The 25,146-nt window shown below is 41.5% G+C and overlaps 2 protein-coding genes across 8 annotated transcripts in view; both read left to right on the top strand.

Moving 5' to 3' along the window:
- Positions 1-25,146, top strand: part of LOC114666204 (uncharacterized) — a 196,368-nt gene that overhangs the window by 71,351 nt on the left and 99,871 nt on the right. The window lies entirely within an intron of this gene.
- On the top strand, positions 8,601-14,712 carry LOC127527638 (uncharacterized). The gene is made up of 2 exons (XM_051926876.1): positions 8,601-9,114; positions 13,039-14,712. Exons 1-2 carry the CDS (start codon positions 9,086-9,088, stop codon positions 14,234-14,236), a joined length of 1,227 nt encoding a protein of 408 aa, XP_051782836.1. The 5' UTR covers positions 8,601-9,085; the 3' UTR covers positions 14,237-14,712.

The following is a 25,146-nucleotide window of genomic DNA, read 5'->3' as shown; positions in this document are numbered from 1 at the left end:
CACCTTTCCTTCTACATCTATAACCTCTGGCAATTAGGTGTAGTAAAAGACAAGCAGGAGTTAAATTACAATTTAAATAATGTATTATTGATAATATTCATAAATAATAACAATATGCAAAGTACAATTGAATATTGGCAACCATACAACCTGATAAATGTTGATGTGTAGTTTCAGGTGGTACACAGACTTGTTAGTTACTTATAATGTCTCTAGTTAAGGCGTCATTTGTGGTCAGCTTTCTTCAGAACAGGCCGCATGCCTGTCTCAATATGGCTGCCGAGCTGTGCTTTTCATTGTGTTGTACTTTTCAGTTCATGGTGTGAGATGGTCTTTCATCAGTTTGATAAGAGAGAGAGTGTGAGGTAAGCAAGCAAATTTATACGTTTTCTGTCCAACCCCTAGAGCCAATAGGACATCATGGTACTTAAAGGCTTCTGATACAAGCCAGTTCCAAAGAGCCATATGTGGTATAGCGGGTCCACAGCTCTCAGCAAAGGCCAGTTTTAAGTAAATAATCACCGCGCTCACAGCTTAGCGAGGGGGTGTGGTGGTTGTGGCTGCAGCAGTTCTCAGGGCAATTTGTGATGTGGGCGTTTCTCACCTAAGTGCACAGGTGAGAGACTGCCCAGATCTGTGATTGTTCCTGGGGCTGCTAATTTGCCGCAGTTGCTATGCTCTCTCGACATATATAGAAGCGCGAGTCGGCTAGAAGGAAAAATGAATGTAAAGAGAAAGAGACGGAGGTTGCTGGAAGGAAGTGAGGAGAAAGCCAGTGTGAGAGAGAGAGCGTGAAGGCGAACCAGCGAGAGCAGGCTCGAGTGCAGCTGGACTGTGGGCCCTAGTGAGGTGTTTATCTAACACCTATGGCAGTTGATTGTAGTCGCTCCCACTGAGCATTTTGAGAAGAGCGGGAGTGACTAGCGAGGGAGGTGACTCGCTGTGGAAGACAGCAGGAGTCTGAAGAATTGCCTGCCTAAGGTAAAGTCATCCCTGATGCGGGATTGCAGGAATCATGGGAAGGAGGGGTCCTTTCATTGGATTGGCTGGTCCACCGCTGTTTCAGTCATGGAATGGCCAAATGGGGGAGGCAGCTTGATGGATGAGGTCTCCAGGACTCTAAATATATCCAAATCTTCTTATGTGATATCATCTACTGTTAAATTCTGCTCTGTACTTCTAAAATTTTTATTTTTATACGGTATTGAGGATTTGTTCTATTCTGTGCATTGTATTGTATTAACCCCCTTCTTTTTGACACCCACTGCACGCCCAACCTACCTGGAAAGGGGTCTCTCGTTGAACTGCCTTTCTCAAGGTTTCTCCCATTTTTCCCTACAAGGTTTTTTTGGGAGTTTTTCCTTGTCTTCTTAGAGAGTCAAGGCTGGGGGGCTGTCAAGAGGCAGGGCCTGTTAAAGCCCATTGCAGCACTTCTTTTGTGATTTTGGGCTATACAAACATAAATTGTATTGTATTGTATTGTACTTAGGCATATAATCTCCAGCGTGGGAGTCCTGGCTGTTGAAGAGAAACTAAGTCCCGGTCTGGGATGAGAGCGCGACCGAAGCTAGGATCAGGAGGCCTCCAGACCTGTGTGATTGAGAGAAAGAAGGTCAGCTGCAGAGAGAGGGTCTCGCCTGCTGCAGGGCCCAAACGGGAGAAGCAGGTGAGACGCTAGTGTAAAAGAAGCACCGGGCTTGTAATTGTTTTAAAGGACTGCTTCCAGTGGTGTTTTAACCTCGGCTTTTAAAGGATTGTTTTTTCTGTTGTTTTAAACCTCCACGTTTGTTTTAATGGATTATTTATTTAATGAAGACTTTTGGGAGGCACTGCATTTACTTATTTATTTGGACTTTGTTTTTGTTTAGTTGGATTATAAATAAAAGCACTTTTGCACTTTTATACACCATCCCCTTGCTCCATTGTTATTGCATCACTGTCAAGCTCATCGGTAACATTACTACCAGAGATGTACTTGATGCTGAAGTTGTATGGGGACAGTTTTGCTACCCATCTCTGCTCGCACGCGTCGAGTTTGGGCTTTGTGAGAATGTAGGTTAGCGGATTGTTGTTTGTCCAGACGGTGAAGCTGTGTTCCTTTAGCCAATGGCTAAATTTATCGCAAACAGATCATTTCAGTGCCAGAAACTCTAGATGGTATGCTGGATAGTTGCTCTGAGCACGGGTGAGAGTCTTGCTGGCAAAGGCAATGGGGCGTGCCTTACTCTCACCCTCTTGGACCTGAGATAGCACAGCACCTAATCCATCCTGCGAGGCATCTGTGGACAAGATGAATGGTCGACTGAAATCAGGGTGTGCGAGGACAACAGAGTCTAAGAGGTTAGATTTTAATTGTTCAAATGAGTCATGCTGCTCCTGTCTCTAGTCACTTGGATGTAATTTCCTGAACAAAGCAGCACCTCGTGCATTCCCCTTCTTCTCCTTATGTGCAGCAGTCAGGGCGAACAAGGGCTTAGCTATACTGGAACAATCTTGGATGAACTGCTGATAGTACATGACCATGCTCAAGAATGACCTGATCTTCTTCTGTGATGGCGTTAAGCCATCCTACATCATAAGGTCAGTCTCTGTCATAGCAGCGATAGCTTTGACCTTGTCAGGGTCAGTTGAGACACCATTTTCATCCACAGCCCCAAGAACCTCACAGTTCTTCTGAGTAGCTGGCATTTTTTGGGGGCCAGTTTCAGTCCATGAGCATGGAGCCTACTGAAGACCATCTCCAGCCTCTTGAGGGCTTCAGCTTCATTGGGTGCATACACCAGCACATCATCCAAGTAACAGAGTATCGTCAGGCAGTTCTGGTCACCAAAAATACCCATCATGAGGCGCATGAAGCTTGCAGGGCTATTACAGAGGCCCTGCGGGAGCCTGTTAAACTCATACAGCCCCATAGGCGTGGTGAAAGCTGTAAGTTTGTGTTCCTCTGCCATTGCAATGTTATAAAAGCCAGAGGAAAGGTCCATGGCACTAAAGATGGCGCTCCCTCTCAGAGCTGCAAGTCAGTCAGACTGGTGCGGCAAGGGATATGCGTCCTTGACTGTGCGCGTGTTCAGCCAGCGATAATCCACACATATCCTGAGATCACCATTCTTTTTCCAAACAAGCACTAGTGGGGAGCCCCACTCACTGTTAGACTAGCAGATGATCTCAAGCTCTTCCATCTCTGTGAGCACTTGACTGAGCTTATGATATTGCCCTGGTGGGACACGTCGATATGGAAGTCTGAAGGGTCAATCATCAGACAGATGGATGTGGTGAACAAAGTCTTTAGCCATCCCACAGTCAAGCTTACTCTTTGAGAAGACTTCCTCATACCTCTGCACCAACTGCAGCAACTGAGATTTCCAGTGGTGGGACACCTCACGGGAGTCAATATCCAGATCTTCCAACCCCAGCTTGTGTAGGCTGTCATGAAAACTGGGACAAGGAGGGTCGCCTGGCTTGCTGACCACTTCATCGCACAGTGTCTGACTCTGCAACTCAAGGACCTCAGCTGGCGTCTGCCCAGTGGTCACATCCAAATCTTCAACAGCAATGCAGGGTGATACAATAGCAACCTTGGTGTTGCGCTTTAAGATGATAGGTTTGTCAGAGGTGTTCAAAATCCTTACTGGGACCCACTTATCACCACTCATGGAGCACACTGACCTGCAAACAATGATGCTTTTCTTGTGGGTTTGTGCCTTAGATGGTTCGATCATGATGGCACTGCCCTCAGAAAGAGGTGAGGCTGCAGGTAATTTGGCACAAACCAGGTGTTCTTGTTTAGGGATAAGTGTCACTGCCTGTGCCAACCTAGCGGTTCCAATGGCATCTGGGATTATTTCACCTTTCCACCTGTTAATGCCAGACAGCATATTAAGAAACTGCATTATTTCAGGTGCTTTAGTGGACTCAGGTTTGCTTACAACATGCCAGAACTGGGGAGACTGTTTGAACCACTTTAGAAGGTGCTTTATAACATTTGTGCCAAGGATAAGCTGGTCTTTTTGCCCAGGGACCACCAAGGCAGGCACACTGAATGTACATCCATACACCTCCATCCTTAAATTGTAAATGCACTTGGGCCTAACCTGAACTCCACCGCAGCCAATGAGCACAACATCAGGCTGGATATTGTCAGTCTCCAGTGCCAATCCGGCTTTCTTTAGCACCTGCTCAGCTTCTTCATTAATAGTGCAAGCCATAGAGCCAGTTTCAAGCAACGCTTGTAGTGAGACTTTATCACCAACCTGTGCACTGGTATAAAACAGACTGTCAGCTTTATCAGGTCTAATCATGTTCTGAAACAGTACAGCAGTTCCAGGTGGGGAAGATTTCAGGCACTTCGTATACACAACCTGCACATCTTCATCAAGGTTGAGGGCTTCAACATTGTTACTTACACTGTCCCCTCCTGAGTGTGAGCAACTTAGTTTTCCTGATCAGATGAGCTAACATTCTGTGCAATAACAGCTTTGGGGCAGTCTCTCCGCTGATGCCCTATTCCTAGACAGGTTAGACATCTCCTCTCCCGCATACAATGTGCTCGTGTTGAGTGAGACGCATCCCCGCAGACTTGGCATGGAGGGAAACATGCTGGGGTTGAAGCTTGTGGTCTAGCTGTAGCATGAACAGGCTGGCTGGTACGCTCTAACACTCTCTCCAGCATACTTAGCACACGTTCCAGAGCATTTGGCTCTGAAATGACTGCCTCACTTGACTTGGTTGGATTAGGCGGGCTGCACTTGGCTGTGTTCACATGAGCACATGCAACTTCGGGTTCTGGCACACTGCTACTTGTTATGGCAGTGGCCACTTGTATAGCACGTGAATTGGTTATGCTTGCACCTGATCTTTTAGCTCGGCATTCTCGCTGATGCTCATCTATAGCCTCTTGCACCTCTGTAATTGACCACTTGCTTGTAGGCTTACACTTGAACACACATGCGAGACTATGGTCAGGACAGTTTCAGATAAACATCATGGCTATTTCTGCATCCATATTCTCTAATTTACCACCTTGACGTCCCAAGTGCCTATTGGCCACTTCAGCAGCTTTGTTCAACCTGACCCAGTAATCTATTGGCATTTCTGTTGCTATTGGTTGGGTGGCATAGAAATCGGCCAGTGGTAGACATGAAGCAGGGCTCTCACTAAAGTAGCGTCTCAATATAGCATAGATTGTCTCAGGGTTAACAGTAACACCAGGTAAGGGGTTGCTTTTCAGTCCCACTTTGACTATACTTTTTGCTTTACCAAGGAGGTGGTTCAGGACCTCATCTCCCTGTTCATGACTTGGAAGGCCTTTTTTATGCAGGTACATCTCCATCAGCTCAATCCACTCCTGAATAGAGTATCTGTCTGCACCATCGCCATGATACAGCGGGAGCTCTTTCATATGTCCGGCCTCACTACTAAGCTCACTTTGGACAAGTTCAGGGTTGTGTCAGGTGGTTCAACCATAGCTGACTCAGCTGGTGGCTGCTGACTTGGCATGAGTGGGTGCTGACTAGCCAGCAAATAGCTAGCTATGGATTCACCTATCTGGCTCCCTAACTTACCAATTAACACACGTAACTGTTGCACAGTATTGTCATTTGTAACGGGAGTGGAGAATTGAGGTTCAGGAACAGGTATGTCATTTACGCTTTCTGATTCAAATGGTTCATCAATGGTGTCATTTTGCTTGACTTCTCACTACATTCATAACGGCTAACATGGTACAACACTCTAGTACTTGAGACATGCCTAAATGTATGCATTCATGTAGATCATCTCTGTATGACTGAATTTGTTATGTTTGTGTGGGCATTAAAGTAAATGTCAGTGCAGAAAATTTCACTTGCATCATGTCATCTTGGCTGCTGCCACAATAAGCACAGCTCACAACAATCAGTCAATTGTCGGAAGTAATCATACCACAAAGTAAATTATGGAAGAGATTTCCAAAATAACAGCTCCATTGGAAATTATTTATTATTCATTTGCAGTTTCACTTCATTTTCCACTTTCATTAATTTAAAGTGATGCAAATTGTTCACTACATTCAGTTGCTTGATTTTTACACCAGTTATTTATTCTTCAGTGTTATCATTTTTGTAATTTGATTTACTGTACTAAGATGGGCGTACATCGCATAATTGTCTTTGTTAGTAGTTTTACATAAAAGGTTTGTCAGTTTTCATTCATTCAGGATGATTAATAGAAAACTCAAGCAAAGCTTTTACTCAGAATGTAGTTTAAATGGAAGAATTTGGTAAATCATAAATATAAATTCTTAGATAAATGTGCTGTCAGTACAGCACACAGAGGGATATCCATGTCCCCTAACCTGGGTACATTTTTGCAGTTTGCTGACTCCTCTACAATAAATGACTCTCAAATCCTCAAGCATTATTACACGAGACAGGGTGAAGTAGTGACATGTCATCCAAAAACTTGTAATAATGAGATTAGAGATCTTTGGGGTACCACGAGGGCCAACCCCATATATTCAAATAAAACGTGAATTAAAGTGCTATGAAAAATGTTAAAGTGACGTGAGTCTCCATCAGACTGATTCAAGCTGGCGTTGCTTTTGGATGTAAGGGACCGGGGCAGGAAGGGGCGGGTCCAGGTGGGTGGAAACAGGAAGTGATGTCAGAGGTGTCATTGTTGTCAACTCTACAGTTTGCAGAGAGAGGAAGAGAAAAGGCATTAGTCGACAGCGCCCTCTGACTTTCTGGAGGAAGAGTACAATTATCTGAGCCTTTAAACTGTCCTATATTTGCATGCATGTGACAAACTCTGGTTAAATTACAGCTTGTGATATCCTAGCAGTAGTTTGCAAGTATGCTTTTCTGAGCATAGTGAAAATTAACAAGAAGGTTAAAAAATCAAGATAGATTGGAACATTGTAGAGGTTTTTCCCTTTAATAATATGTAATGAATCTAATTAATCTTTTTTGTTTGATTTGGTAAGCTGTGCAAATATTTAGATATTCTTCATGAATTTAATTAATTTATCTTGTTTTTTGCTATATAGTGCTCTTTTCTTAAGGCAACCTCAGCATGCTTACACTGGTTTATAAGTGCAAAATGATTATCCCTATAGTTTATTTCATAGGACTGTTTGCACTCTATAACTTTTCATTGACCTGGCTGTTCCCAGTCCCCTGGTGATAACAACAGAATAAAATATCCCAGCAGGTAAAACAGGCGTAAAAAGTTCAAATGAAACAATTAGTTCCATAAACAAAAGCAAATAGAGTGTGGCATTTAATACCATATAACCTGGATCTGTAGCTCTGAAAAAAGATGAAGATCAAAAAAAGCACTCAATATGCGTGTTGATTGTAGGTAGCGCTTGTCTTATTAGTAGTACAAAGCATTTCGTGACTTGTTGCTCTGCCTCTGATCATCATCTTGTCAGCCTTTTACTGGTAGTCAGTTTATTTTCTGACTTTATACAGCTCACTTCCTTATGTACCAAAAAAGGTGTACTTTCTTCTTATCAATAGGGATTATAAATGTAATCCTTGTCATCCCATACCTTAGGCTTTCTTCTTGGACCTTTTCCCTAGAAAAAAACAAATTTCGTCTTTCATCCTAATGTCTCCATATCTCAGAAACATCCTTGTGTTTCTTTGCAGAAACAGAAGGGAGTGATAGTGAAACACACAGGAGTTCTTATCAGTGAAACACTCATTCCCAAAAACATAAACTGCCTCAGAGTCTTTTTATACCTTTCACTACTGTCAGAAGGCTGGTCTTTCTTTTGAGCATCAAGTTCAAACATTTTCTTAATTGGCTAACTAAAAAGATTACAATATGCAAGTTTTTCAGGCAAGATGTATGTGAGTGATGCACCAAGCAGTAGTAAGCTAACATGTAGAACTATATAGTATTTTACTGATTGATACAAAGGTACCAGACATAATACTGTCAGACTTAAAGTTTTCACAAAGGCAACATATGAGGCCTCCTGAAATAAGCCAAGAGGCAAGCAAGGAAAGTTCACTCTTTCCAGAAGAGGATCACCTTAACTCAGCCAGCCACCAAATACAGTCATATGAAAAAGTTTGGGAACCCCTCTTAATTCTTTGGATTTTTGTTTATCATTTGCTGAGCTTTCATGGTAGCAACTTCCTTTTAATATATGACATGCCTTATGGAAGCAGAAGTATTTCAGCAGTGACATTAAGTTTATTGGATTAACAGAAAATATGCAATATACATCATAACAAAATTAGACAAGTGCATAAATTTGGGCACCCCAACAGAGATATTACATCTATACTTAGTTGAGCCTCCTTTTGCAAAAATAACAGCCTCTAGACGCTGTCCTCCTATAGCTTTTGATGAGTGTCTGGATTCTGGATGGAGGTATTTTTGACCATTCTTCCATACAAAATCTCTCCAGTTCAGTTAAATTTGATGGCTGCCGACCATGGACAGTGTGGAATGGAATTTAAAATCTATTGCTAGCTTTTGTATGAAAATCTGCATATTCTCTGTGTGGCTAGGTATTTTTATAACAGATAAAATAAGCGTGCTTATTTAGAGTAAAGGCTGCTGTAATAAAAAAGGTTTTCTCTGTAACAGGAGAAGGGATGAAATAAAGGAGTAAGAGGGGGGGTTGGTCGCTTCAGTGCAAAACCAGCTACAAAGATTGGAATGTTTGGGATGATAGCGAAAGAATGTGCAAAAACTTGCTTCTCATAAAGAGTTTCAGAATGTTATGGGAATACAGTCAAGGCCATGTACTTGTTTTTCACTTCGAGGGGCTTCATTGCAAGCAACGCTTGTTATTGTGTGTCTTCTGATACTAGGCACCATCTCAGTGAGGGCCAAGTAGAAGAAAAACAATAAGATGTCCCGTGGGAAGAAGGTGTGCAGAAACTGATCACTTCTGTATACACTGCTTACACGTAAGCCATTTTGGGTAAGGACACTCAATTAGTATATAAGGGAAGGTTCCGCCCTCAGTTTCTTTGGAAGCTCAACCGTGGGGAACGTGCACACCGCCCGGTATTGGACCAGGCTCACGAGTTGATCCTCTGACGAGACTGACACGCGGGCTCCCTCAGTCTACTGGTCTAGGATGATGGCTCTGGGTCTTTTGATATTACTGTAAGTATAGTATAATTCACATATCTGTATTACTGTAAGTTAATAGTATAAATCATATATCTTTATATATATTACTGTAAGTCAATAGTACAATTCCTATATCTGCATGTATATTGCTATTATATTGTATGTAACTGATATTATATTTGAACAAGTAAACAATTGAAGTATTGGACCTTTCCTCTCTGATTCTTGCCTGCTTATTTTCTGTTAAAACCTTTGAACCATTTTCCCAAACTAAAACATTTTGGCGTAGTCGCTGCAGGATTTTGGGGAATTTGGTAAAATATTGAATTATTAAGTGAGGCAAAGGAAATCAGAGATGTTTAAGAAATGTCAGGTGTCTGTAAAGGAACCCATAACGGGCTTGCAGACGCGGGGGTGGGTTTTGCTAACTGCGGTTAGAAGTCTGGATAGTCTGGTAGACGAAAAAGAAAGGGAGATTAAGAAAATGCAAATGGACTTGGCGGATGCGTTAGGGCGGGCCTCAATGGCCGAATCCCAGGTAGCTGTATTATTGCCGCGGGTACAGAGAGCCGAGGGGATGTTGGAAAAGGCAGCCTTTTGCATAGCCAAGGTGAATGCGAAAAAGAAGCGTAGACCGGATGTTGCGAAGATCAAAGCGTTTGTAGCAGCAGTTAACATCCATGAGTGGGATCCTGAAAAATGGGACGGTAACATTTGGGATGATGATTATGAGGATGATGACGGACCCGATGCAGGGTCGGTAATTGACCCTCTGCCTCTACAGGCTAAACCCGTGATGCGTCGCAGACTTTATGCTGATGCACAGGGTAATGTTAGGAGGGGAGATGTTTTCGAAGATTATACTGCACAAGAAAGGGAAGGATTTAGATCACGTTATGCACAAGGGCGAAATGAGCCAGTAGACACATGGCTCGTACGCTTGCATGATGCAGGAGCCGGGCACGTGTCACTGGATAAGGGGGATGGTACTGAATTTACAGATTATGCTGTCGATTCCCGTTTTAAACAAGCAATGAGACAAGAATTGACTAAGTTAGAAGGGGAAAGCACGTTGCTGGCGCTGGCGGCGAACGCAGCATTTGAAATATATCCACACCCACAGAATTGGCCTGAAGTAAAACCATGGACGACTTTGCAGCAGGCGATTCGAGTGGTTAGAGAATTGGCAATGAGGGACGCCGTGGTAGCGGGCCAAGCGGATCAGTTAGATGTGTTCCCATTTACATCTGTAGCCAGGACCATCCTAATAAAAACAGCCCCTGCTAACTTGAAAGGAATAATAATGACTCTTTTACTGAATGAGGTAGGTGCAGGAGTGGGGGAAGTTGTAGCCAAATTACGGGATTTAGGTGACCTGGGGGAGTGGGGAGGAGCCCCGCCAGGGACAGCTGCAACACAACCCACTGGGGCTACATCAAGGAATAGCGCCTATAGAACAGGGGGAGTGAATAGAAAGGAGTTATGGGGAGCGTTAATTAATGCTAAGGTCCCTAAGGAGGAGATAGATGGACAGCCTACAGGACTGCTCCTGGACAGGGCAAAGAAAAAAGGACTTATAGATAAGTCTGGCGGAATAAAGAAACGAGTAGCAAAGGCAGAAGTACATTCACTTCTTACCTTCGCTGAATGGGAAAAATTAAGTAAAAAGCATGACGAAGTTCTTACTTTTGCTGAGTGGGAAAAGTTGAGTAAGAAGCGTGATGAAACTGGCCCCTCTTCATCTTCCGAGAGCTCCTCGGAGGAGGAGGAAGATAGGGAGAAAAACCGGCGTAAGAGTAAACACAAGAAAGGAGGAAAGAAAGCCAAGGGAAAAATAAAGGAAGGACTTTATATCCCATTGAAGAATTAGAACGCGCAGCACGAGATTGTTAGGGATGGGGCCAAGCACAGGTGAGAGCTCTAAATTGGCACGATGCGGACATTCTACCTTTTGTACCGGTAACGATACATTGGGAAACTAAAAACAAACAAATAGTAAAGGCTCTCATCGATACGGGTGCGGAGGCCACTTTGATATATGAGAATCCATCTAAATTCAAGGGGAAACGATTGACAGTGCAGGGGATTGGGGGAACGGACATCCCTGCCACTCAGGTGACGGTGATGTTACAAATTGGTCAGTTGCCCGTGAGACCCTACCCCGTACTAATCACCCCAGTGAAAGAGTATATAATAGGGATGGATCGTCCACAGGTGGCAAATATGCTGTAATCGCATGCTGGCATACAGCCGGCAAATGTCAGCGTGCATCAACAGCATTTCTGAAGTTTTTTAGGTGTACGGTAGAATCAGCTTTTACAGCTGTGTTTTCTTCGCTAAAAATGGAGACAGCAGTAGTTGCAACAGAAACTTTAACGGCAACGTTAACCGTAGCAGTAGCGATAGAGAGAGTCGAATCGGAGGCCGTTGTGCTTTCCTCGAGGAAGGCGGAGTCAGCTGCAGCAGCTGCGCTAGTCAAAGACGCAGATAAGCCGTCTCTGCATCAAGTGGAGGCAAAGGCGGTTAAAACAGAAAACCTACACTTGTCTGCTGGTCAGACAGATTGTGTATGGTTAATAATTATAAAGCAAATAGATGGGAAAGCAAGAGAGAGGAGTAATACCTGGCTAAAAAGTCACGAGCAGCTAGCAGTACACGTAGCGATGCATAAGGAGAATGCCATACGGATTAAACAACGACCGCTCAGTGTTAAAGTGTGTGCTTTGATTTCGGGGTCTTTTGACCCTGAGGAACAGCAGTAGAACTTAAGCTGGTTATTGGGAGCACTCCTTTCAAAGCCCCTGTGTTGATTGTTGCTGCAGAGAAAACAATATGTATATTGGAGACGTCAGTTTACAAGTAAAGCTGCTATAATGTGAGGGTTACTTGTATGTAGTAATGAAGAAAAGTGTAAGTGACAATATGGTGTGCATTTGTTTAAATGCAATAATTGGTATGAAAAATGGCATGTGGCAGTATAAAAACAACCAATGCCAAACTGCAAGTGAAAACAGAGAACTGAAAGAAAAGGAAAAGAGTAAGAATGTTTTCTTCCATTTATTCTCTACTGCACTGCATTCTCTGTATAATTCTGAGGTTTAAAAATGTTATACCAATAGTTAATTCATAACTTTTTGTAAAAGTAACCAGTGCTAAGATAAGATTTGATTTAGACATTGAATGTGGAGAAACTGGTGGATTTGTATAGCCATTGTAGACTGCAGGGCATGAGTTGAATAATGTGACTGAAAACTAAGTGAATTAAAGAAAGAAATAGAGGAGATGAAAGCAAAGCACGTGTTTGTATATGAAAGCTTTTGAAAGTACTGCATTTGAATTAATGGAATGGCCATTTTAGCAGTTAGTTGGAATGAAAAAACTTATTGGTGTTTCAAGCAGCACATTCATATTGGGGAATAAGTAAATGAAAGGCAGTGGCTTACCATCCAGTTTTTGGAGCTCAGCATGTAAAACAAAGGGGTGAAAATCCCGAAGGGACACTACGGGCATGTATGCCCAAGATCAAGTCTGGCGCTAAAGGGAGTCACTGTGCTAGCAGGCGTAATCGACGCAGATTACCAAGGGACCGTCAAAGTTCTGTTACAATCCTCAATGGGGCATCCAATCAAATTGACTAAGGGAGATCGAATAGCGCACTTGTTAATAATACCAGTTCACATGGGAAAAGTGCAGGAAAGTACTGCACCAGTAGTTAAGACTGGCCGGAATGTGGGGGGATTTGGATCAACAGATGCTCCTAAATTGGTTAATGGGGCGAAAGTGTGGGTTAAACAACCCCATGAACCACCCCGCCCGGCAGAAATCATCGCAATGGGACAGGATTTGATTGTAACTGTTCTATACAATGGAGAAGAAGCATGGGTAAATGTTCCTGTAAAACACTGCTATAGACGGGAGTGAGGAGTGGGTGCAACATGCTGTGCTCTTGTTTTACAGAATTGGGGGTGTTCTGAATGAAGTAGGAGCCACCACATTAGGAGGCGAGGCAACGGAGACGACTCCGGTCCGATGGTGGTGGAACGATTCCACTAAGCCCAGACGTCAGGAGAACACCACGTGTCTGGAGAATCAGTCTTGCAATGTCCTCAACATTACGACTGGTGACGGGTGCACCATCTACTCCTCGAACTTGAAGGTGCCGGGGGTAAAACCACAGAAGTATCTGATTGAGTGCTCTGAAAACTTAAATATTATCTGGACGTCGAAAGTAACTTGGTGTATGGGGCCCTGGAACGGCTCCAAGGTACAGTGCGAGGTCAATGCAACATCAGGCGAATACACCTCTAATAAGCCTGGGCCCATTGGCTGGATCAATGCAACTGAAATTATTAACAGGACTATACCAATGCTTGCTATAGCCGTGTGGGCTAGAACCCCCATAACGAGACAGTCACATGTAGAACGAATAATTGACACATGTAAACTTGTTTCTACGACAGCAAAAAGGACTAAGGTTACATGGCAAGTGACATTTCCACTGTTGCCACAGTGTAAGCGTGCTAAACGGGCATGGTATGACACTTTCTTAGGAGGGGTTGGCACCACCCTAGGAACTTTAAACACCATAGATAATGAAATAACTGCAAACAAGCTTGAGAATGTGGGACGACATACTCACAAAGTGGCAGACCAAATGGCTAGGTGGTTACCTCAGTCCATGGTCTCTCATCAGCAAACAGTAAACTGGGAACAACGCGCTTCAGATTGGATAATCATGGCTAGCAATGACATTCGATGGCTAAATGTCTCAACTTTCATGAACTGGACTGTATGCACTTTTAACATATTACAAGCACAGATACAGAAAAATAACATGCAAATGGCTTTAAGGACTAATACTATGCAAATATGGCAAGATATATGGAACATTAGCAGTAGCTTATGGTTAACGGTTAAACCTGAAAATACTGAGTGTAATGATACAATATGTAATGGGTATTGGTTTCAATATAATGTTACCACTATGATAACCTTGTGTAGATATCACATTTTACCTGTTGTTGCACACGGATACCCTTTGGTGCTGCTTATTATTATTATTGCTTTAATGACTATATTCAATTGCTATGTGTTTTGTGTTTTAAAACGAATTAATAATAGAGCACAACAGACAAGGTTGCTGATTTTGCGCTGAGCGAGGGACCGATTGTAATAAAAAAGGTTTTCTCTGTAACAGGAGAAGGGATGAAATAAAGGAGTAAGAGGGGGGGTTGGTCGCTTCAGTGCAAAACCAGCTACAAAGATTGGAATGTTTGGGATGATAGCGAAAGAATGTGCAAAAACTTGCTTCTCATAAAGAGTTTCAGAATGTTATGGGAATACAGTCAAGGCCATGTACTTGTTTTTCACTTCGAGGGGCTTCATTGCAAGCAACGCTTGTTATTGTGTGTCTTCTGATACTAGGCACCATCTCAGTGAGGGCCAAGTAGAAGAAAAACAATAAGATGTCCCGTGGGAAGAAGGTGTGCAGAAACTGATCACTTCTGTATACACTGCTTACACGTAAGCCATTTTGGGTAAGGACACTCAATTAGTATATAAGGGAAGGTTCCGCCCTCAGTTTCTTTGGAAGCTCAACCGTGGGGAACGTGCACACCGCCCGGTATTGGACCAGGCTCACGAGTTGATCCTCTGACGAGACTGACACGCGGGCTCCCTCAGTCTACTGGTCTAGGATGATGGCTCTGGGTCTTTTGATATTACTGTAAGTATAGTATAATTCACATATCTGTATTACTGTAAGTTAATAGTATAAATCATATATCTTTATATATATTACTGTAAGTCAATAGTACAATTCCTATATCTGCATGTATATTGCTATTATATTGTATGTAACTGATATTATATTTGAACAAGTAAACAATTGAAGTATTGGACCTTTCCTCTCTGATTCTTGCCTGCTTATTTTCTGTTAAAACCTTTGAACCATTTTCCCAAACTAAAACAGCTGCCAGCTGTGGAATGCAGCTCTTGGCTGCTTCCCGGCTTGTCTCAGCAGTGTCTGGTTATCGTCCAATTAAGATGCCAAACGTATGACAAGTTTTCTGATAAGCTTAATTAAAAATATAGAAAAGATTAGAATTTCTGCTTTCTGTTGAAATCAACAAATTGTGTAAGAGTGTTCTGTGACCTTTGGATGAAACTGAGCTTATTTTTTTTACTGTTTCTTTGAAGATCTGTATTATAAAAATACCACTCACCCCCCTTTTTGGGTCTTGTGCAAGCTGACAGGCTTTGTAACAGATCTCTGCTTTCCAAGAAGTCAAGAAATAAAAAGATTTTCTGTTTGTTCAAATCGGTTTGCCTGCTGTTGTCTCGACTTCATCCACAACAGCCTGCTTCAAATCATCCCATAGATTTTCGATGATATTCAAGTCAGGGGACTGTGACGGCCATTCCAGAACATTGTACTTCTCCCTCTGCGTGAATGCCTTTGTAGATTTCGAACTGTGTTTTGGGTCATTGTCTTGTTGGAATATCCAACCCCTGCGGAACTTCAACTTTTTGACTGATACTTGAAAATTATCCTGAAGAATTTGTTGATATTGGGTTGAATTCATCCAACCCTCGACTTTAACAAGGGCCCCAGTCCCTGAACTAGCCACACAACCCCACAGCATGATGGAACCCCCACCAAATTTGACAGTAGGTAGCAGGTGTTTTTCTTGGAATGCGGTTTTCTTCTTCCTCCATGCTAAGCGCTTTTTATTATGACGAAATAACTCAATTTTTGTCTCATCAGTCCAAAGCACTTTGTTTCAAAATGAATCTGGCTTGTCTAAATGAGCATTTGCATACAACAAGTGACTCTGTTAGTGGCGTGAGTGCAGAAAGGGCTTCTTTCTCATCATCCTATCATACAGATGTTCTTTGTGCAAATTGCACTGAATTGTAGAATGATGTACAGATACACCATCTGCAGCAAGATGTTCTTGCAGGTCTTTGGAGGTGATCTGTGGGTTGTCTGTAACCATTCTCACAATCCTGTGCATATGCCGCTCCTGTATTTTTCTTGGCCTGCCAGACCTGCTGGGTTTAACAGCAACTACGCCTGTGGCCTTCCATTTTCTGATTCCATTCCTTACAGTTGAAACTGACAGTTTAAACCTCTGAGATAGCTTTTTGTAGCCTTCCCCTAAACCATGAGACTGAACAATCTTTGTTTTCAGATCTTTTGAGAGTTGCTTTGAGGATCCCATGCTGTCACTCTTCAGAGGAGAGTCAAAGGGAAGCACGACTTGCAATTGATCACCTTAAATACCTTTATATCTCATGATTGGACACATCTGTCTATGAAGTTCAAGGCTTAATGAGCTAATCCAACCAATTTGATGTTGCAAGTAATCAGAATTGAGCAGTTACATGCATTCAAATCAACAAAATTACAAGGGCACCCTAATTTTTGCACAGCCAGTTTTTCACATTTGATTTCATTTCATACAACTAAATACTGCTTCAATAAAAATCTTTGTTCGGAAAACACCCCAGTACTCAGATGTTCCTAGGAAATGAAAGACATACCACTGTTATCTTTTTTGTTGAAAGTAGAGTAAATTATTATGCAGGCTGAGAGGGGTTCCCAAACTTTTTCATATGACTGTTAAATGTGCTTGCTCCAAAAGTGGGGAGCTGGTAAAACAACTCAAAATGTCCACAAATTTATCAAAAAGCCTAACAAGAGGGAGGATAACTCTCAACCTCTGGCTTGTGAACAAAAAGGGCAACAAAGTAACTTTATAAAATGAAGGTTTATAGAAAATTAGGGAATGATGGTCAATAGAGCAAAGAGGCAAAAGGATTTGCCTAAACAAGCAATCAAAATCAAGCCAGTTCAAAACACACAATCTGTAGCCAGTAAACAAGGCAAGAAATAATCAATAAATATGAAAATCCAAACAGAAACATTACTTAAATGTCCTAGATAATAAATGAATGATCTCCAACTCCTGAGCCTTCTCAGCTAGTGTAAACAGAGATGATGAGGACTCAGGGGAGTTGACGTAAGGGTGGCCCCGACTTCTGTGGGTTCACCCACAAAGAACAAGGGATATAAATAACTTTAAAGAGAGTTTACACAATTAACTAATAATTTAAAATTGACAACATTGAAATTAAAACGTAACATAATTAAAAAATAACAAAAATAGCAATGAAGCCACTGAACACATGTTAATCAACTTTCTGACCCAGTAAAAGGAATAGATTCTAAAACAAATTTTGAATTTAATTCCATACCTCTCCCCACAATACAAAACCAAAAATATGAATAGTTCAGTATCAGTTAAGGTGTTTAAGACAGTGGTAAGACCAGCAATGATGTATGGAGCTGAGAAATGGGCAGTTAAAGGAGCACAGCAGTAGAAGTTAGATGTGGTAGAAATGATAATGTTGAGATGAATGATGAGACAATCAGGGGGACAAAAAAATGGTAAATGATATCTTAGAAAATACAGGAAAGGAGGTTGAGGTGGTATGGACATGTGATGAGGGGAAACAATAAATATGGAAATGAAAGTACAGAAAGTGAAGGAGGCTGAGGTGGAAGTGAAGGTGGATGAACAGACTTGAAGGAAAATTGACTGACTAAGGACGAGGTGCAGGACCAAGCTGTATGGAGAAAGTTGGTCAAACATGTCAACTCCACAACAATGTGGGAAAAAATTAAAGTAAAGAACAAGTTTGGTTTCCTCATAACTACAGAGACCTGCATTTAAATGACTCCTCTGTTCACTCACTCTCCTCAATTGGAATGAGAAGGTTCAGAAAATACAGTACATGGATGGATAGATAAATAATAGTCATATATTGAACCCACTTATTCCAAATATTTTATGGATGTGGGAAGCCAAGGTTTATTCTGGCCCAACTGGGCATAAAGCAGAAGGCGATATGGACAAGATTCAAGTCCAACACATTGCATATCTGCTGACTTACCCTCTGGAATTTAGAGTAATGCATTCAAAGGAAGAATTTGTAAAATGCACATACTGGAGATAACCAGGTCACAATTTAAATCAACTTCTGGCAGCTGTAAGGCAGCAGAGTTAACCGCTGCATCACCATGAGACTCAGTATCAAAAGTACACATATTCATCATCATTATCATCTTTAAAAGCAATGTTTCCTCAATTTTGTACTGATGGCAGGATGTGAATAATGTAGGAGTTGATACTTACCATGTAGTGCAGAAAAGCCCCCGTGATGATTTCCCTGCATAACCCCAGCCATCATAAGTAGTTCAAAAGAGCAGCAGAGGACCCGTAAAATGGTGTGCCACAGTCACGCAGACACACATCTTAGAGGGAACATAGATTATAAGGTATCCTTAACTCAAAAATAAAATTAAAAAGTGTTCTGCCAATATGGAGTTCTTTTTCTGGTTCTCTAACTCAATAGTTTCATTCAATGTACATTAACTGAAAAACACAGTGAAAATGAAGAAGTGTTCAATCCTGTGGGCTCCTTCATCTGTTTGCATGTAGGAGTGAAGGCCGCGTTGTGCCATATTTCTTGTCTTAGTGTGTCTGCCATGGTTATTGAGTGTTGTGACTGTCTGCAGTTTTACATAAAACTCTTGACATTCTGTTTAACTTAAATAAATGTCATGGATTTTAGAGGAATTACAAAAAATGATGTCAAATTTAGCCAAAGTCAAACATAGTAAAAGAAGAGACTGAGCATTAAGTTTGGATGTTTACTCTAAATTCAAAGTACAAAGTAAAAGTTACAAATAAAAACAAAAATTTCCCAAGTAGAAAAGCGAAAAAAAATGTTTTCTGACAAAATGCTTTCCTTTACATTGATTCAGATTTCAGGCTTTGTTGAATGTGCTTGACTATCTTTATAACTGTGATGTCATGCGTCACAAAGTGTGGGCATCACATGCTAAACAACAATGTAACATCAAAGCACTCCAAAACACCAAAATGGCGTCAGCCTAATAAGCAAGCAAGCACAAAATGGGGGTCCCCATAAAAACCAAAACTCAGAATGGCGACAAGATGATGTCAATAAAATATTGGTAAAAATGAATAATAAATAATAAACAGATTAATACTTACACAATCCTTATGCTGAAGATGGATATATTGCTTTTAGTAATGCTGTAATTTTTAGAGAACACATTCCTAATGTGAATGCACCCCGGTGGGACACACTCTTTTGATGACTTGTTCCACAACTTCTGCTTTGTAAACTTTCAGATCCAAAAGCTACTGTCTAGACAACCAACTGACTATTACCATACAACATGTGATGAGTCCTTGACGTCACAGTGTCCACATCAAAGAGGACGCATTTAAAGCATTAATGATGAGCGCAACACTTACAGTAGTAAAGTACAGTTAAATCAGCACTCACCATCATGAGGAATTACACATAAATCAGCAAAGCCAATACCAAAAAGCCAAAGCAAGGCAAGGATCTTCATTCTCCTGATGAAGCTGACTTTCGTTCTTCAGTTGTATAAAGTGATAAACCTGAAAAATATGAAAGAGAAGCATTACTGTATCACAAAAAAAATCAACAAGAATGAAAATTAATTCAAGTCTGAGTTTTTCTGAACTAAGGGTTAGTCCCTTTGAATATATGTCTTAGGTGTATGACATTCCTTGTGTAAGACACTCCCCGAGTGTCCAAAGGTCTTTCTTCATTACGTTGAGATCCTAACTTTATCTTTCATTGACCGTCTCAATGGCCTCTGCAGTCAGTCAACATTAAGACTCCACTGAATAAAAGGGACTGTCAGCAATAAAAATGATCAAATACAATAATTACTATTAATCTTTAACATATAAATGTTATGTACAGAGTCAAAGACGAGGTGAAAGAACGTGTGAGTCCAGGAAAGCAAATGTTGATACACAGGACTGTTAAAGAGACTGGAACACAAGTACTCTTCACTATAGTCTTTATTCCCTTAATCTACTGACTGTAAATAGAAATACTGCTGTCTTTGACTGATCCTGCTCAGTTTAATTAGCAGAGAACCAGCCTCAGCTCCCTTAGAGTACTGATGCCCTCCTTAATGTGCCTCCGATCCCTGGTCAGTTTCCAGGCTAATGACCATTTTTTCTTTAAAGCGTTTTACTTTATCTGTATCTGCACTGGTATCTGGAAAGTTCAAATCCTGTTACCACCAAAAGGGAATCTACTCTGTTGGGCCTTTGAGAAAGACCCTTAAACTGAAAATTGCTCTGAGACAATATAAAATGACTGACACTGTACTCTGAACCCCAAAATGTCGAGCAAATAGACAATTTCCCTTTCTGGATTAATAAAGAATATCATCATCATCATCATCATCATCATCATCATCATCATTAATGTTAGTTTTCTCTTTCAAACACTTTGTTGACTCAGCTGACACAAGTCATGATGTAGCCAAATAAAAGTACATCTCATAAGCAATAAAAACCATTTATCCTGCTTGACAGATGTGAGAGCCTGCTTAAAGAACTAGCTCCTAATGAGCACAGCATTATTTCTCTTCTGGAAAAAGAAGCATTAAAACTAGGCACAGAAATGCTTGCACGTGCAAAAGTAATAAATTAGAATATAGGTGCAATGAATTTTATTTTTTGGATGTTCTTTATTTTTCCCATGGCTTATTTTTGAATTAAAACTTAATTTTGGTTTATTTGTTTATTTTTATTGCTGTGATGGTTACATCATTATGGCAGCATTTTGGGACATGATTTCCTCTTGAGACATTAATTCATGTAAGATTTCCTAGACTGAGCTGCAGCACAGTGACCAAGACCATACAGCGGTTTAACAGGACAGGTTCCACTCAGAACAGGCCTCGCCATGGTCAACCAAAGAAGTTGAGTGCACGTGCTCAGCGTCATATCCAGAGGTTGTCTTTTGAAAATAGACATATGAGTGCTGCCAGAATTGCTGCAGAGGTTGAAGGGGTGGGGGGGCAGCCTGTCAGTGCTCAGAGCATACGCCGCACACTGCATCAAATTGGTCTGCATGGTTGTCATCCCAGAAGGAAGCCTCTTCTAAAGATGATGCACAAGAAAGCCCGCAAATAGTTTGCTGAAGACAAGCAGACTAAGGACATGGATTACTGGAACCATGTCCTGTGGTCTGATGAGACCAAGATAAACTTATTTGGTTCAGATGGTGTCAAGCATGTGTGGCGGCAACCAGGTGAGGAGTACAAAGACAAGTGTGTCTTGCCTAAGGTCAAGCATGGTGGTGGGAGTGTCATGGTTTGAGGCTGCATGAGTGCTGCCAGGCACTGGGGAGCTACAGTTCATTGAGGGAACCATGAATGCCAACATGTACTGTGACATACTGAAGCATAGCATGATCCCCTACCTTCAGAAACTGGGTCACAGGGCAGTATTCCAACATGATAACAACCCCAAACACACCTCCAAGATGACCACTGCCTTGCTAAAGAAACGGAGGGTAAAGGTACTGGACTGGCCAAACATGTCTCCAGACCTAAACCCTATTGAGCATCTGTGGGGCATTCTCAAACGGAAGGTGGAGAGGCGCAAGACCGCTAACATCCACCAGCTCCATGATATCGTCATGGAGGAGTGGAAGAGGATTCCAGTGGCAACCTGAGAAGCTCATGTGAACTCCATGCCCAACAGAGTTAAGGCAATGCTGGAAAAAAATGGTGGCCACACAAAATATTGACACTTTGGGCACAATTTGGACATTTTTCACTTAGGGGTGTACTCACTTTTGTTGCCAGCGGTTTAGACATTAATGGCTGTGTGTTGAGTTATTTTGAGGGGACAGCAAATTTACACTGTTATACAAGTTGTACACTGACTACTTTACATTGTATCAAAGTGTCATAAATTTAGTATTGTCCCATGAAAGATATAATAAAATATTTACAAAAATGTGAGGGGTTTACTGACTTTTGTGAGATACTGCATATATATTCCCAGTTCCGAATCGCAATTCAATTATTTAGGTGTTACCTACCAGGTAACGAGTGTGGTTGGTTGGCCAGTCGGCAAAAATCCACCACGCCCTCTGATAAACGATGCAAAGAGTAGGCTACACGACATGTGTCTTGCCTTTATCGGGGCTCGTCAAGTGTAGGCACCTTTGCATTACGGGGATCGAACTTCGGATGCTGGCGCCTGAGACGAAGCCTCTGAAGTTGCACCAAGGCGGCTGGTTCGCTTATTTGACAAGGTGAAGATCGGAGTACAGTATTACATTCCCAGTTCTGAATCACAACCTGATTATTTAGGTTGTTACCTACCAGGTTATTGGTGTGGTTGGTCTATGGTGGAGATATGGTCTAATAACTAGAAGGTTGCTGGTTCGAATCCTGGCAGTGATGGAAGGAATGCTACTTCGTTGGCCTTTGAGCAAGTCTTTTAACCAGGGGCGCTTTACGAATCCCTGACCCCAAAATTCTCCGTGTGTCTCTGGAGAGTATAGTGGTGTATGTAAAAAAAATTACAGATTCCTAATTCAAGAGATTGTTTGCATATGGTGAATAAAGGATTTATACTTCTTTAACTATAAATAGTAATGAATAAATTATCCAGTCATTATTTTACTAGGATGTACATTATGTGTGCTATTGAATGGCGTACCTGTAAGGCTAGCCCCTACCACGATGTTGTGGAACTTTATGACCCTGAATTTGCAGCAGGAGAAATGGATGTAAACCTCATGAGCTGTCACGTGGCGCCTTAAGATTACAAGTATTGTTACAATACAAAATCAAATCTCTATATATATAAAGGAGAGTTGGGATCCGTGAGACTGTGTTTGTGTGTTTGTGGAGGGATGCAGAGTTAAGGCGGGTGTTGGAGTCACGTGATCATCTCCCCTTCCGTTCACCTCATTTCATTCACTTCATTTCGCTCCGAGCTGAGGTCCGCAGCTGACACGGTCTTGCCGTCCTTTCTCCTTTACTGATTTACTGTTTAGTAGACGCGGTACGTACTGAATAGTATTTTTTCCTTTAGTGTTTCTACTTAGTGTTTCTTAGTGTTTAGTAGATGCGGTGTGCCGGTGTTCCCAGCGGTGTTGTGGTTTACTGTTACTTTCTACTTCGTTTTTGTACTTTAGTGTTTAATAATAAATAATAATAATTCATTACATTTATATAGCGCTTTTCTCAGTACTCAAAGCGCTAAAATAGTGAGTGATACTTAGCTGATAGCAGTGTAGAAGCAGCACAGCACAACGCAGCCGGTAGGACAGGCGGGTGTGGTAGCGTAGGTGAGTGGCGATAGCAAGCAGCAGAAAGCACAGCAGGAGGAGGAGGAAGCAGGATTTGGATGTTCCAATACACAGCCATAAACAGTAACGCTTGGTAATTTCAGGCGTGATCGCCCCAGAGACATAAGCCATAAACCAGGTTAGTATGAACATCAGATCAGTTCCCGGTCGTAGGGTACTGTAAGATGAAACGGGAGCAGATCAGCATAGCGAATATAATCACGGAGACAGATCATCCTGAGGTGCTAAATCGCCAGGTACAAAGAAATGTTCGTAGGTCTCGTCCCGTGATCCACAGACTCAGCTGTTCCCAGTAAAGTGGAGTCAATAAAATCTGTAAATATTAAGCCAAATCCATGCAATTCGAGTCAGCTGTATCCACGAACTATACATACAATAAATGCAATAAAACAAGTGTAAGAAAGTACAGAATTAAGGTGAATTTTGCGAAGAGTGTTGTTAACAGGGAGGAACGGCAACAACAAGCGTGCGCCAGCGTCCCCTCACCTGCTATAATAAAGCAGTTATAATAAAGAAGTTTAGTAGACTTTTACTTTGTCTCATTTAGTGTTCTTCCCGGTGGTGTTGCCGTTTTTTAGTGTTAGTGTCTACTTAGTGTTTGTGTTTAGTGTTATGGAAGGAGTGATCTTACCACTGTCAGATTTTGCAATGAATGAGTTGGTAAATAATGATTATTTATCAACTGATCACATGAGCAAATTCAACGAAATTTTAGCTGCGCATACAATTTTCCAACCTCAAGAGGTTTTGCTAATGTGGACTCCTGACATACCTATAATGCCCATTCCACAAAATAAAGAACATATTCAAATATTACCTTCTGCAGCTACTGAACAAGTGACTCACTGGGTGTGTACCTATTATGATGGTGCTGTAATTCATGTCTATGACTGTTTAAACGCTGATAAAAAATTCAACCTCAACGAAGAGCAGCTTCGTTTCCTTCATGCTTTGTTTCCTTACATGAGGTGAATGGGAGGGGAGATGATCACGTTACTCCAACACCCGCCTTAACTCTCCGTCCCTCCACAAACACACAAACACAGTCACACGGATCCCAACTTTCCTTTATATATATAGATAATGAACACAGAAATGTGCACCAGGAGAAACCCGTTCTTCTTTAAAAGATCTCATACAGAGACAAGCTTCAAACACTGGCTTCATTTCCATGAAACACAAGACTTTCATGATGGCTATTTCAACTTTAACTCCATCAAGTGGTCCCCCTCAGTGGTAAGTGAAGATGAAAATTCCACTCAGCCTCTTTTCTTTCTTCTCAGCATTATTTTCTGTGCTTAATTCTTTGATCTGCCTTTTTTTTTCCAAGTTAGAAAATGGCACTGGACTTGTCATGCCTCTTTTATGGTTTGCACAGCTGAGACTTGAAGGGGGAACATTTGAACAAGAAATACACAATATTTAAAGAGAAAAAAAGGCAGCGCTCATTTTAATGTTGAGAATAAGGGGCTCTTAGCCTTCACACACCATCTCTAAATTGGTTGGTTCATGTTGCCCATGAATAAACATCCAAAGAGACAGAGAACACTGCAGGGCCAATTGCTATGGCCACTTAGGCAGAAACAGGCTTGAAGCGCCTATAACAAAGATACAATCGGATAATATAAAAAGCAAAAGTTTCCAAAGTAAGAAATAACATTGAGCATATAATGGACACTTACAAAATCTCTTTCTGTAATATATTCAAATGTGTTTTTAATTTTGTTTTTGTTATTTTGCTTATTTGTTTCCTTGCCTTGTTTTCTTCATGTTTGTTGTTTTCTCCCAGTCTCTCTGCCTTTTGTT

The sequence above is a fragment of the Erpetoichthys calabaricus genome, chromosome 1 (assembly GCF_900747795.2).
Source record: "Erpetoichthys calabaricus chromosome 1, fErpCal1.3, whole genome shotgun sequence".
In the NCBI taxonomy this organism is placed as follows: Eukaryota; Metazoa; Chordata; class Cladistia; order Polypteriformes; family Polypteridae; genus Erpetoichthys; species Erpetoichthys calabaricus.
The sequence above is the reverse complement of the archived record's forward strand: the minus strand, read 5'-3'. Positions and strand labels throughout refer to the sequence as shown.